The sequence below is a fragment of the Vombatus ursinus genome, unplaced genomic scaffold, assembly GCF_900497805.2.
Source record: "Vombatus ursinus unplaced genomic scaffold, bare-nosed wombat genome assembly UNPS02014817.1, whole genome shotgun sequence".
NCBI lineage: Eukaryota > Metazoa > Chordata > Mammalia > Diprotodontia > Vombatidae > Vombatus > Vombatus ursinus.
Window position 1 is genome coordinate 6,434,024 of NW_020954595.1, and position 14,781 is coordinate 6,448,804.

General features: G+C 49.0%; 1 protein-coding gene across 1 annotated transcript in view; it reads right to left on the reverse strand.

The window, feature by feature from the left end:
• Positions 1–14,781, reverse strand: part of VPS41 (VPS41, HOPS complex subunit) — a 191,603-nt gene that overhangs the window by 81,524 nt on the left and 95,298 nt on the right. The window contains exons 6-7 of the mRNA XM_027835943.1: positions 7,739–7,801; positions 4,261–4,326 (exon numbers count right to left, since the gene is read on the reverse strand). Of these exons, the coding sequence (XP_027691744.1) occupies positions 4,261–4,326; positions 7,739–7,801 (129 nt within the window). The remainder of the gene's footprint in view (positions 1–4,260; positions 4,327–7,738; positions 7,802–14,781) is intronic.

The following is a 14,781-nucleotide window of genomic DNA, read 5'->3' on the forward strand; positions in this document are numbered from 1 at the left end:
GGCTCTCGTTGGAGAAATGCTGAGTCTGACGGAGGAGGGGGGAAGCAAGAAGGAAGCTCCTGGGGTGACAGGGCTCCCGGGGGGCGGGGGAGACGCTTCAGAGTCCAGCGACGCAGAAGCAGCCCCTGGCTAAGCACCACTGTCTCGTTGCCTGCTTTGGCCCCGTTGCTGGGGCCCAGGCTGCAAGGGGCCTGTGTCTCCGAGCCACGCCGGCACATTACATTTTGGACAGAAAGGAATTTTTCTGGGCCCTCCTCTCAATCCAAGATTGTTTTTCCATCAAGGGTATTTACCCAGTTTCAGTCTTAACTATAAGTCAAATACTCTGTGCTTTCTTTTTTTAATCTGAATGACAAACAAACATATTTCCAAAGTCCCCTGATGGCTCACTGCAGCTAAGATTTGGTACGATCAAAACCTAGAGCAAGGACAGCACTAGAATTGAAGCCAATGCTCAGAGTTAACCGCTCCTGGAGCAATGAGAAATACATTATGGTGGGGAGCGCTGGGTATAGAGCCGGAGTTCAAGTCTCAGTTCTGTGATCCGGGGCAAGTAACTTACTCTCCCTATGCCTCAGTTTCCCCAACTGCAAAATAAAGGGGTGGGCTAGACAGATGGCCTCCGAAGACCCTTCGCTCCCTGGAACTAGGGTCTATTGTCTCAGTCGTTTCACCTCAGTTTCCTCACCGGTTAAACAAGGGAATGAAGCAAAATGTCCTTCAAGGTTTCTTCTGACTCCAAATCTATGGTTAATAAGAGTATCTAGATTTTGGTTAATGAGAACATGACGAAAAGTCAAGATACCCGGATCCTGCCACTAATGACCACTCTGGGCGTCTGTTTTCTTCTCTATAAGATGGAAAGAAGGAATTTCTATTTATCTCCTGAGGCAGCTAGATGGCCCAGTGGATAGAGTGCTGGGCCTGGAGTCAGGAAGACCTGAGATCAAATCTGGCCTCAGATACTAGCTGTGTGACCCTGGGCAAGTCACTTCACCCTGTCTGCCTTAGTTTCTTCATCTGTAAAATGAGTTTGAGAAGGAAAAGGCAAAGCACCCCAGTAAATCTGCCAAGAAAACCCCAGGGACAGTACTGGTGATATGGTCCATGGGGTCACGAAGCTTCCGACATGACTGACTGAATGACTAAACAAAATCCATCTCTTACAGCTTCGATGAGGATAAAAGAAGCAAAAAGATTATTCAGCGCTTCAGAAAAGTAAAAATATTCTAGGAAACGAAGCATGCCAGGGCTGGCATGGGAGCCAGGAGAAGCCCGGCTCCAGGGCCTCTGCTGATACCATGGGACGAAAGCCACATCACTGCCAAGGGGAAAGGAAGAGCGCCGACTTCCCAGACCATGGAGGCAGCGCACTGGCGCAGTAAACGCAAGGCAGGAGCGCTATGGGCGACACCCCCAATCTGACGGGCTCCTCTGCGGTCAGACGTCCAGACGGCTCACTTGTTACCTTCAGGAAGGCAACCGACTTCAGGCAGAAACGAGCGTGAGAGAGAGCTGGCTATGCGCAGGTCCACAGAGATCATGGAGCAGCTCTGCTCTCTCTGCTCAAGGCCTCCCTTTCGTCAACGAAGGAAACTGAAGATGCGGGGGAAGGAGAAAAAGGCCTTTGTACATGCGTCCTGCCAGACAACACACGCACCTAGGAGTGAAACCCACGGCCTCGAATGTCTACAACATTTTATACACAAACACAGAGCGCAGGGGATAAGCAAAACAGACACAAAGTGCTGCTGTTCGGTCGTTCTCTCAGTCATGTCCGACTCTGCGGTCCCATCTGGGGTTTTCTTGGCAGAGATGCTGGAGCAGTTTCCCATCTCCTTCTCCAGCTCATTTTGCAGAGGAGGAAACTGAGGCAAACTGGGTGAAGTGACTTGCCTGGGGTCACACAGCTAGCAAGTGTCTGAGGCTGCATTTGAACTTGGGAAGACGAGTCTTCCAACACTACCCACCGCACACCACCCAGCTGCCCCTGTCATGGGGCTACTGAAGTACAACACATTTGACACCACTACATTTTTTTTTAAAGGAATGTCTTCCTTATGAAACTTAAAATGCTTCCAGGTTCTGGTCAGAAATGAAGTGTGGGCTAGTGAACAGTACACCAGTAAGCTCAGGTCCCGCGGGGCCCAGCGCTACACTGTACGTGTGCTCGATGGGCTTGGGCCGGCTGGCGCTTTGCAGCTCATGAGGCAGTCTGTCCTGCTTGCCTCGCCCCCACCGCCACGCCAAAGAGCTGACTCTGCCGCAAACAGCATCCTGACAATTTAATAATTTGTCAAAGTTGTCGTCCCCGCTAGCGTGAAGAGAGTTCAAAGGTAAAGGGGACTGAAAGCACAAGTGAATCTGCTGACTGAGGACACCTGCGAGTCACCAAAACGCACCGCAATTGGTGGTGGCTGCTCCAAACCGGCTGGGCCGCCGGCCCCCTCCCCTGCCTGCTGAGGCCACGAGCTCTCCCATGGATCACGGGAACCCGTTCGAGGCCGTGGCCTCAAACTTGGCAACAAAATAGAATTTAGAATCAGCTCTTTGTGCGCCTGCCAATCGATCCTCGGCACGCAAGTGCTAAGAAGCTCCCCTGAAAATCTCCAATAGAAGTTTCCGTCAGACGGGCCCCAGTTCTCCCTTCTCAATCCCAAGTGAGTACGGCGGCAGGCCAGCGTCCTGGCAGCTAAGAGAAGATGCCGAGGGAGGAAGAGGCACAGACGGCCGGGGCTCATCACCTTCTCTAGCCTCCACCCCCTCCCAACGCCATGGGATGCAGGTGACCCAGCCCGCCACTTAGGAAAGCAAAAGTTAAAGCACAGAAGGAAACCTTTCCAGTTACTCAGACAGTAACGCCCCTCGTGCTCCTCTGCCTCAAAGGGAGCAGCCTGCCTTATTTCCCCCTCAACTCTGACACTTTAAACCAGCGTCAACAGAGGGCATACACATGATCCCACGTGCTCCGAGAACAAGTTCATTTAAAAAACCCTTGTGACCTTCACTGGGCATCCTGAGGCGGCAGATGTCCCGTCTCTCCCAAATCCAGGGACCTAATCACTGGCCTTCCTGCCTCCCAGCGAGACGGATTGTAGCTGCCTCCAATCTGAGGTCTGACACCAGTCTGTGTGCTCCTGTGATGGGGATCTGAGGAGGCCGCCCAACATAGACAGAGAGCCTCCTTAGGCAGAAATGGTCTCTGTAGGACGTGTCTTCTCTGGGCTCTAACTGAAAGCCTTGCCCACCCTGGTCGCGGGGCTTATGCCCCATCGGCCAAACCCAAGAGGAGCCAGGGGAGCGCACACAGTGTGAGAGGCCTGAGGAGAGGAGACCCGGCCTCAAATCCTCAGACACCTCCGAGCTATGTGGTCACAGTCAAGTAACTCAGAGCCTCAGTTCCCTCATCTATAAAACAGAGATATTATTACAGTGTGTAATACAGCTCAAGAAACCTGAAAGCACTCTATAAATGTGGCCTATGAAATTTTCAAAGTTAGGCTCGTGTTGAGGCCTACCACTTAAATGCACAGATTGTGATTGATGCATAAAAATGCATGTAATTACAAGACAACACAAATCTTAGACAAAACCCATGCCTGACCGGTCTTCTTCTCTTGGTAATTCTGCAAAGGCACATCATAGAGGTATGAGAGATGACTCTGCAGTGTGAGGAACACTGAAAATTTTCCTAAAACTTTCCCGAAGGCATGATGGCTATAGCTGTCTACAGGCTGTACCTTCTCGCATGACATCTGCTCACGTCTGATGCAGATGCTGCCGAAATGACAGGCAGGTGAGGCCCCTAGGAGAGAAGGCCCCTCTAGGAGGGTCACCCTTTCAGGAGGGAACACTGTGAGTGTGCCCCCAAGGCCCTGCCTGGGAAAGTCTGGAGAGCTGGGCCCCCAGAAGTCTGACCACCCAGGGAGGCAGGCTGCAGCCTGACCGCCACGTCACTTCATGAAGGGCACACGCCACTGTCTGTCACACCTGTTTTCTCCCCACCTGCTCCAAGCAAACAACCCTGGAAAGCATTGAGACTAATCTTCCTTCCCCACCCAAAGAGTCATTTCTTTTCCCTTTATTATGACTTCTGAAATACATTGTGTGAAATTAATTAACAATATCTTAACCTTTTCAAAATATAGGACGGCTTTATCAAAAAATAGACTCAAACAAAAACCTAAAAATGTCATGATGAGATAATGAGAAACCCCAAACACTCCATTTTAGGCTAAAAAAGCATCACTTGCCACTCACCTTCTTTCCTCCAGTTACAAACTGCTTGCAATGGGACCTCAAAAACTGGGGGTGAATCGCAATAATCTGCAAAGAAAGAGAAGCAGAGGGATGTGAAAGAAGACCTGATGCCGTCCTGGGCAGGAGCAGCGGTACCTTCCCGTGGGGCCATGAGGCCACACGCTCAAGCGGCGCGCCCTGCCCAGGGGTGCTTGAGGCTCCCGTGGTGGCTGAGGACATCTCCCAGACTGCTTGTAGGAGCACGCGTGCCAGGAGACACCAGCAGGATGGGTGCTGGGTTTTCAAGGGCATAAAACTGTAAAAGAGCCAGTGAAGATGGAGGGCATGATGATCTCCCCACAGAGTCCAGCTCTCCTTGGGTAACAAGCCACTCCTGATCCTCACTTTCTGGCACGCCTTCACATCTTCTTACGTCTGCCGACCCTATGAAGGGGACAGCAGAGGTGCCCATATTCCCATTTAACTGCTTAGAAAACTGAGGCTCAAAGAGATGACTTTCTCAGGGTCAGCCAGCCACGAGTGTGGAATCAGGCTCACAGGCCTCAGCTTCTTCCAGCATGAGCACTGTCCCCTGACCATGGGCCCTCCTTGGTGTTCCTAATCATGCCCCGTGGCCCAGCCCATGCCCAACACCCGGAACATCAGTGGGACGTCACCACCCCGTGACGCATTGTGGGAGCACCTACTGCCTTCCAAACTTTCTTTGAAAGAGAAATGTGTTTTCATGCCATTATCGAGGCTGGCAGAGACTGTGTCTTCCTTCCGGGAATGCTCCTCAGCTGCCAGGATGCCTCCACATCCAGCTCGAGGCTGGCAAAGCAGGATGCCTGCTTGGAGTTTAATCCCGTCTCTGACACCCATCAGGTCTGTGGGCCCATGGGCACACAACCCCCTTCACCCTCTCTGAGCCTCAGTTTCCTCATTGGTAAAATGGGGATACTAATACCTAGATGGCCTGTCTCACACACATGTTGTGAGGCTCCCATGAGACAAAAAATGAAAGCGCTTTAGAAACAACAGTTCTTCTGCAGACAATGTGATCATGTTCAAAACACCTGCAACTAAGGAAGATGAACTTCCTCATGTCCTCCTGAGTATGTATCAATTCTCATAAAAATACCTCTAATAATTGATTGTAAATCTCAGTGTCTTCCCTGACAGCCCTGACTCCAATGAGCAGTCCCATTAAAAACCGGCCAGGAACCTCCCGCTGGCCCTGAATGGGAGCCAACCCTCATGGCCACCCCCCTCCCCTAAACCAACACCTTTGGCCAGCTTCCTCATCCTCTCTGGGTGCCGAGCTGCTCCAGGGTGTCAGGTCTCAGCATCAGACCTGGTTCAACACCCAATTCCATCTCAGGCACTCCCTAGCTGGGCGGCCTTCTCTGACTGAGCCTCTGCTCTTCTCAGCCATGGCTGCTGGGAGAAAAGCACTTTGTAAACCTTGAAGTGCTGGAGAAATTCCTTCCCAATGTCCCCTTCCTATTTTCGCCTTCCTGCCAATCTAGGGAAGGGCAGCTCCGTGGCACAGTGCATACAGCACTGGGCCTGGAGTCAGGAAGATATCTTCCTGAGTCCAAATCTGATCTCAGACACTTACTAGATGTGTGACCCAGGGCAAGTCACTTAACCCTGTTTGCCTCAGTTTCCTCATCTGTCAAATGAGCTGGAGAAGGAAAAGGTAAAGCACTCCAGTATCTCTGTCAAGGGAACCCCAAATGGGGTCATGAAGAGTCAGACATGGAGTGCGAATGCAGATTGAAGTATTCCATCTTCTCTTTTTTTTTGTTTTTCTTTCTCATGGTTTTCCCCTTTTGTTCTGGTTTTTCTTTCACAACATGACTAATGTGGAAATATGTTTAACATGACTGTACATGTTAAAGCCTATATCAGACTGCATGCTGTCCTGGGGAGGGGAGAGGGGTGCGGGAAATTTAGAACTCAAAACCTCATTAAAGCGAAGGTTGAAAACTAAACTAAATAAATAAATTTTTTTTAAAGAAAAAGGGAAAACCCAAAGAGTCAGACGTGACTGAAATGATTCAACAACCACCAATTTAGGCCCGTATTACTTCTCACTTGACCCACTGTAACAGGCTCCCAGGACCCGCTTAGTCAGGGACCTCAGAGACCATCGACCCCAACCACATCATTACTTCACTTTACAGATGAGGAAACTGAGGCATGAGGGTAAAGTGACTTACCCAAGGTCACGTGGGTAGTGATGAACCCACGTCACCTGACTTCAAATTCAGCATGTTTCCACTCCAGTTTCTCCCCTATCAGTCATCCTACACATAGCCTGCCCCCTGCCACATCTTCCTGAAGTAAGGTTCTATGCCAGTCCTATGCCCAAGAGCCTCTACTGGTTCTCCATTACTGCCTGACCCTGGCATTCAAGGCCCTCCACAACCTGGCTCATTCTAATCTCCTTCTCATGCATTTAGCCTCCTCTCAGTATGAACCACACCCTGCCTGCCCCACTCACCCAGGCCAGCCCAAACCCTCTCTCCTGAGGAAGGAGGGGCTTTAGATATCATCTGGTCCCAAGCCCCCATTTCACTTATGAGGAGTGTGGGGTCTAGAGCAGTTGATGACTTTCCCAAAAGCTGAGTGCCCTTATTCTCTCCATCCTGCCCGTGCAGGCCCCCATCACCGCACGCCAACATGACCACAGTGGCCATCTCCCTGCCTCGGGTCTCTCTACTCCAGGCCATCCTACACTCAGCCGTCAAAGGGACTCTGGAGAGCATTGATCCGACATGCCAGCCCCCACTCAACATTCTTCAATGGCTCACAGTCCCTCCAGGACCACATATAAATGCTCTGTTTGGCACAGAAAGCCTTTCACAACCTGCCCCTCCGCATACCTGATGATCTGGCAGCGCTGGCCTTCTAGCTGCTTCATCTCCCACCACCACGTCTTTGCCCTGGCTGTGCTTCCTGGCTTCTCTGGTTTCCTTTAAGACTCTACTCACACCCACCCAGGCGCTCTTTGCTGGTGCTCCCCCAGGGCGAGCGCCATTCCGTGAGATCACCTCCCCTTTAGGCTGTACCTACATTTGTGCTCCTTTTCTCCTCCATTAAAGCGCAGGCTCCTTGAGGGCAGGGCAGTGCTTTTGCCTTGCTCCGTATCCGTATCCCCAGCATTTAGCCCAGTATGGCCCAGTACAGCTCAATACACTGCTAGGCAACCTCCATGACGCCCTCTCTTCTCGTCACTCTAGTCAGATCCCTGGCGCAGTCTGCTTCTGTCCTTCATGGCCTTTAGATAAAATCTCTTTCCTGTTTTGGTGTGTTATGACTGTCCTTTTCCCCATCAGACTAGGCCTGAATCTTGTCCAGCTTTGTATCTCTTATAGCTTTGACATTTCCTGGCACCCAAAAGAGCCGATAAATGAAAGAAAGGTCAGAGGGAGGACAAACTTCCTTCTGCTTCAGCGTGGGGCTCTACGGGGAAGAGGAACCACATACTTACTTTAATAGGACAGTCAAAAGTTTCATGAAATTCCTCCCCGGAATACAGTCCAAATACTTGCACCTAAAAAATACAAATGGATCAGTCAGCTCATTTTCCCTCCCACCGAAGATCACTGAGTGGGGGACAATGCACGCTTTCATTAAAATGTGGAGAACACTGAATAATTCCAAGGCCTTTGCAATTTCCATTAAATAGCTTATGAAAACAATTTCATCACAACCGGCTTCTCCACTGTAATTAAGTTTTTACAAGCACCGCACAGACAAAAAGGTCCCTTTGCTCACCACAAATCTGTTCTGTTGAATGGAAGCAACCCTTTCGAAATGAAACAGATATGAATAAGTTATTAATATTCTTTCACTGCTTTCCGCAGGCTATTCCTAAAGGGGCCTGGGTTGGTGTGAGTCATGGATCCTTGTGCTTTGAGGGCACAGAAGAGAGAGCAAGACTGACTTTATCAGTTTACCCCGAAGATCAGGCCACTCTATTTTATTCACAACCTGTCCCTTTTCTACAAGGTCTTCCTCTGGCTTCAATTAATTTTTGTTTAATTCCCAAAAGGAAATAAAAATATACAAAACATGTTACGCCTTAACCTTTGGGGGCCAGACTAATACAGGAAAAGATCAAGCTTTAGGAATCTCAACGTAACCTTGCTCAATTTCTGTCTCCTAGACTTTGGCCCTCATGCCATGGAGTGCAAGACTCAAGTCAGTCGAGGCAAGAAGCATTTACCGACAACGTGCCCGGCGCTGATGCACGTCCAGGACATGAGGCAGGGTGGAAGAAGCAAACGATATCACCAGTCTAAGCTCCCTCTGGCATCTCCCCAACTCTGCCCTCATAGTCTCCTCAGTGTCGGGAGCTCCCAGAGAACGCCCACCGCCCTTGACCAAGCCGCTCGGCCAGGGCTCTGAGGCGAGTCGTCAGGGCGCTGAGACGTTAGGGGACTCGCGGAGCTCCCCGACAAAGCCAGCGTGTGTCAGAGACCAAGCCTGAACTCAGGTCCTCCTGGCTCCAGGGTCGGCTCTCTCCAGCTCCTAGCTTGTAGACATTGGTTCTGCGAGGACCTGGCTTTGGGGGGGAGGGGCAGTTAGCTGTAGGAAAGGAGGTAGTTTCCCAGCAGCAGTGTCAGTGGTAGAAGGCATACTCTGTGCAGCCAAAATTCAGATTGATGAAAGATTAAACAATTTCCAGAGGCCTGAAACCACGTCTGAATGTTTTCTGTTCTGTTATCCCCTACGGCAATGGATCCGGCGCCCTGAGAGCTGGGCTGGGCAGGCCCAGTCAATGATACCCAGCAGACCAGAAGTGCCAGGGCCCGACACACTCGTCACGAGGGGCCCTGGGGGGGTTCTCAGTTGAAAGGGAAATGAGGGAAGGATTGGGAGAAGCAACCGCCTTAGTGAGTAAAGTGTTTGTTCCCAGAAAATCTCCAAACCGCTAGCTGGAGATTTTGCTAGAGATGACAACTCTCAGACGAATCCGAGCATTGTTTCTCAAAGGAAAATTGAAAAATCTCCTGTCCACAGCTAGAAAGAGTGCAATCCATCTCCCTAGAGGACGAGGGTGACGGCAGAGTTCTGAGCACTAATGTGAATAAGGGGAGGATGGTGACTGGTTAGAGGCAGAAGCGGGGTTCAGGAGCCTACTGCCCTGACCCCACCTCTCCAAGAGCCTGAAGGAGCGGGCAGGCTCGGGAACTTGCAGGAGTCAGCTTCCAAGTTTAAAGAAATCTCAAGCTTCGTTCTTCTCTTCTCTCTTCTTTGGGTTCCAAAGGGGTCAGGTAAAGCAATTAGCTTCATGCCTCTGTTTGTGAATTTGGCTGCTCCTGCTAAGAGTATGGCTCTTTTAAGCAAATTGTTTGCTATTTCTCTGGGTCATTTAATAAGCCAAGTGAAGAACAGAGATTCCCAGTAGGCATGAGGGCTGAGCTGGACTGGTCTCCAGGGAAGGGCTGAAGGAAGCGACCATGGGGAGTCGGGGGGTGTGCTAGGTGGGTCCCCTTCTGGCCAGCACACAACACAAAGCTTCATGTTACGGCGATTCTAGGCAGGTGAAGTTCCACGGGAGGAAACACTTGGGGAGTCTGGGAGCTCATGTCTGCACTTGTACACACGCAGATGGCTAACACCCTACGACTTAGCAAATGGTCTTAGAGGATTACTAAGGCCAAAAAATCAGCCACCTGAGGTGAGCCAGGTTAGTTAGGCTAAAGCAAGACTTTTTTTGGCTACTGTGACCTATTAAACATAAAAACACAAAATGGCTTCTGAACTCCAAGGAACTCCTTCTGCCAGTGAAGAGACAATAATTGTACATCTCACTTCTGCAGCTCTGGATGGTTGTAAGTCACAGACCACTAGCCTCTGAAAAATTAAAATGGTAAGTCCTCCAAAGGACAAGGCAGAGTGGGTGGGAGTCATGAGCAGGGGATAACCATCACCAGTGAAGGCCACGCAGGAGAAGCACCACAAAGGAAGAATCAGAGAAACGGATGAAGGGGACAGAGGGAGGCCAGTCGCACACACAGTACGGGCTAACCAACAGCTGGCCCTTGCACTCTACTGGGACCCAGAAATGTGAAGTCATCTAGTGGACGGTCCCAGCACCCTGGATAGACCTCTGGTACCGCGCTGAGCTGGGGTAGAGATGAGAGAAGAGAAGAAAGTACAACTGGGCTGTAATCTGCCCCTTGGAAGGCCAGCCAGGGATGTGGTTACAGGAGCACAGATGGAGTGAAGCTACGGAGAGCTATCGAGTTTTCGAGAAGCCTTTGTCCATACAGCTCTGGTGCGTATGGCCAGGATCACCACCTGCGTTTTACAGGTGAGGAGGCAATGAGAGATGATGAGTCAATAGATATCAGCAGGAAAGTAAGTGCCTCGCCAAGACCCCACCTAACCAAGTTTGGGAGGTGGGTCTGAACCAAGGCCTAGGACCCCAAGCCCTGCTCTCAGCATTTCACCACGAAGCCACTAGCCACAAACACTGAGTCTGTAGACGGACTAGACTCTCATCTAAATTCCTGATTTTCTACATTTGAGATTTCTGTCCATGACTAGCATGGTAACTCTACTGGATGAACTTCACCACATCTGCATGAACACCATAAATGGAACCAGGAAAAACGGTGCCCCTTCAGGGAAATGGAGTGTGGCTCACGGATTCTCCTTGGCGAGGCAAATGAAGAAGCTGGAATGCAGCATGGTCACCCGCCGAAGACAATGAGACAGGCTGCTCTCTGGGACCCCCAGTCATCTGGCAGGCGTAAGTATGAACAAGAACTTATCTGTTACAGAGGGCAAAGGCAGAGAGAATTGTTTCTGAAGAATTTCACAAGAATCTTTGAATCAGTGACTTCAATGTAAAGGCAGAAGACAATGGAAAAATGGGTGAAATGGAAAAACAATGAAAAAAATTGGAATTAAGAGGCAGGAAAGGCCAAAGGCTTGTGGACTAATCAGAAAGTTACATGATGAATACTTATTTCAAGGGGCACATTAAAAGGTGGGGGAGAGTAAGCAAGCACCAAACAGGATTCACACACACACACAACGGCATCATAGGAAACATGATTATAGGTTTAGAACTGAGGACCCTCAGAGTCCATCGAGTGCAAACCTTCTGTTTCACAGATGAGGAAGTGGAGGCCAAAGAAGGCTAGTGACTGGCCCAGGACCACACAGCTAGGGTCTGAAGCCAGATCTTCCTGACTAGAAGTCCAGTGGTCTATTTCTACAGGGAATGCCTGGTTACTGTCACGGGAGTCCTTCTGCAATCAGCTCGAGTAGTCAGATCAACAACTACTTAGGACAAATGTGAAGACCAAAATCGAACTGAAGAAAAGATAAAAATGAAAATAAAGAACAACACGTAAGATCAAGGTCCTGAACCAACCTGAGGGAGCTGTGGCTTCCTTAAAAACGTGAAATGGACAAAAGTACTGACATTGACTTCGGGACACGAAGAAAGGACGGATTTAGAGTCGAGACCTCGGTGAGAATTCACACTCTGGAAACAAAAGAGGTCTAGGAGGGCCTTTTCAGTAATCCCAGGCTGTCTGCCGCCAGACAGCCCATACCTCAATCAAAGATAGGAATGGATATGTGCAGGCGTGTAAACATCTGTACGTGAGGGTGTACACGTGTGTGAGTATACACATATATGTATACATATATATATTTTCTGTTGTTGTTTCTTTATCTGTTTGGCCACCTGGCTCCCATGTCTGGTTTCACCAATGTCGGGGACTACTTGGCCCGTAACTTCCTGGTTCAGAGGGCTGCCTCAGTGCCTGACAGGTTCGGTTACTTGTCTAGAATCACAAAGAAAAGACCTTCTTTTTAATATCAATATTTTGTCGGCATTGCTGTGACTCATGGTATCAAACTACAGGTTGGATAAAAGCAATGAGAAGACATATGTACAAACTCAGCTAGGACAATCAGCCGTGTTCCGGGGGGAGCTGAGCGAGAAGCAGGTGGGCTTGCTATGCACCGAGAGGAATGACGGCATGCCAGGTGGATTGCCAAACATATCTGGTGATCATTAAATACTAAAGAAGCTCAGGAAGGCCTCGAGAACACCGGGCAAATCCTTTATGGGGATTTTCAGGAAGAGATAGCCAGGAATTGCAAGGATGAGAAGAGGTAGATGTGCATGCGGAGAAGGTGACTCCACCCCAGTGAAGTCATGGTCCCAGTGAAGTACTGAATGACGGCCTCCTTTGGGCTCCTCTATCCTATGGATGCCCAGGCCTACCTCTTTCCATCTGTCTTCAAACCGGTGCTTAGGTAGCCAACGGTTGGAGCACCAGTGGAGTGAACCAATAGATGTTCCAGTGGTTATCTCACATAAGTTCCGAATTCCTGGTGACCTGAGGGAAAGGGCTTGATTCTTCCAAAATATGTCCATTTGCACTTATGGTCAAGAATACATTTACTGAATCTACACCCAGCTTGCTGTTTCTCCCCAGCACTGCTCACTAAACACACCTCTCTCTGTTAAATCCCGTACTCAAGGAAGTCTAAAGTCCATGTGTGAGTTAACGCTACGAGGAAGACAGGAGGACTTACGTTCAGCAAGGAGAGCGCTACAAGCTTCCGAGGCTAGGCATGGGAGGACAGAGAAGGCTCCTCATTGGGCAAGACAGGCCTAAACTCAACAGACCTTTTACCGTCAAAGTAGGAAAGTTGTGGGTACACAACGAATCCTCAAGACGAGGTAATTTTTAAAATAAAAGATACATTATTTTTACTCAGTTGAAGGGTATATAGGGGTAAATAACTGGTGGTATGCACCTGATGGAAAAGATTGATGTAACAGTAAATGAACAGGCAGATACCAGAAGACTGCAAGCTGAATAATGGTGTAAATGATCATATAAATGGCAAGTGATGAATGTTCTTTGAAAATTGTGAATGCATAATGTAGATGGTAGTACAACCATGAGGAGAAATGACTAGAAAACAGCTGAACAAATCATCAGGAGCTATTAACAAAGGGCCCCCACAACCTCTTGTCCCCAATCTTGGGAATCACGTGAGCACTGGCAAGAGCCCCTATGCCACCAAAGGGCCGAGCACCACATGTCATGAATGTTAGCTGGATGGATGAAGGAATAAACAGGACATTATTATGAAATTAGCTAGAAAAATACACAAAACAATTCAGATCTGCACCACTTCAACTCAATCTCCAGCAAGATGCTCACTTGCTTCTTACTACTGGTTTGTATTTACATAGTCCTACTATGTGTGAGGCACTGTGCTAAGCACTTTACAAATATTATCTCATTTGATCCTTACAACCTGACAAGGTAGGTGTCATTATTATCCCCATTCTACAGTTAAGGAAACTGAGGCAAACAGAGGTCAAGCCATTTGCCCAAAGTCACATAGCTAGTAAATGTCTGAGTTCATATTTGAATTCAGATATTCCTGACTCCAGGCCTAGGGCTCTACCCATTGGGCCCCACAGCTGCCTAGGGGTCTGATATAGAGATCAGTCACTATCCCTTACTCAGAGTTTAATAAAACCAGCATCACAAATTATATGTGGCTAGTTGCTTTGCAAATCTCTTCCTTCCTATTATCTCCTATAACTACTAAAGAGTATTATCTACCGCTTGCCCATCAAAAATACAAAATGGCATTACACGAAGTAAGTTAATCCAGATTTCAAACAAAAAGGATATTACAGGTTTTGGTGGACCACATTATTGAAACTCACCTTGCTACCTGAAATAAACCCCTTAAAAGCTCATTTGGAAGCTGGAAGTGCTTTGGAAGGTCAGGTGTGACATTAGATGTCCTCCAGGGAAGATGGAATTGTAAGAAAACCTGAAAAATGCCAAATAAAGGAGTGGAACTAGGTGATGCATAAGCTCGGAAATTCCAAGAGGCTCTGGCTCTGGCTCCAGAGCCCTGAAAGCAAGGCCTCACCACCTTGCAATGGTCATTCCTTGCTGATTTTTGCAGTAGTGCCCCTCAATCAATGTTCGAGGGTAAAGACTTCTCAGTTTATCTACACCCCCACGAGCATACCAGAGCTTGTCTTGTTTGGCCATCCCAGAGCATCCAGCTCAGGCCCCAGAGGGAACTGCCCTGCTCCCATCCCCCTCCACAAACAGAGAAATTGGAGGCAGTGACTGCTAGACTCTCTCAAACATTTTGTAGAAAATGTAGGAATAAAAATGAACAGGGGCAGGGCTATAATTTAGCCCGGCATATGGAATTAACCTTGTGTTATTCCTTAAGATGAAATTCAGCTCCTGTTTAACTGAAACTCCTCTACACGTGGGTCTAAAAAACAGCACGAGCACGCCAAAGGTCATTGACTCAGCTATGGCCCATCTCTTCCTAAATGCAGACAAGTGTCCTGTCTGTGAAGACTACCTTAAGCTGCCAGGGCAGATCTGAAATGCTATCAAGCCATTCGAACTGTGACCTAAAATCAAAAGGTCTGTATGATGGAAGACAGGGAGCAAAACTCAAGAAGACACGACCATTACCTCTGCTTGGACACTCCCAGATCTG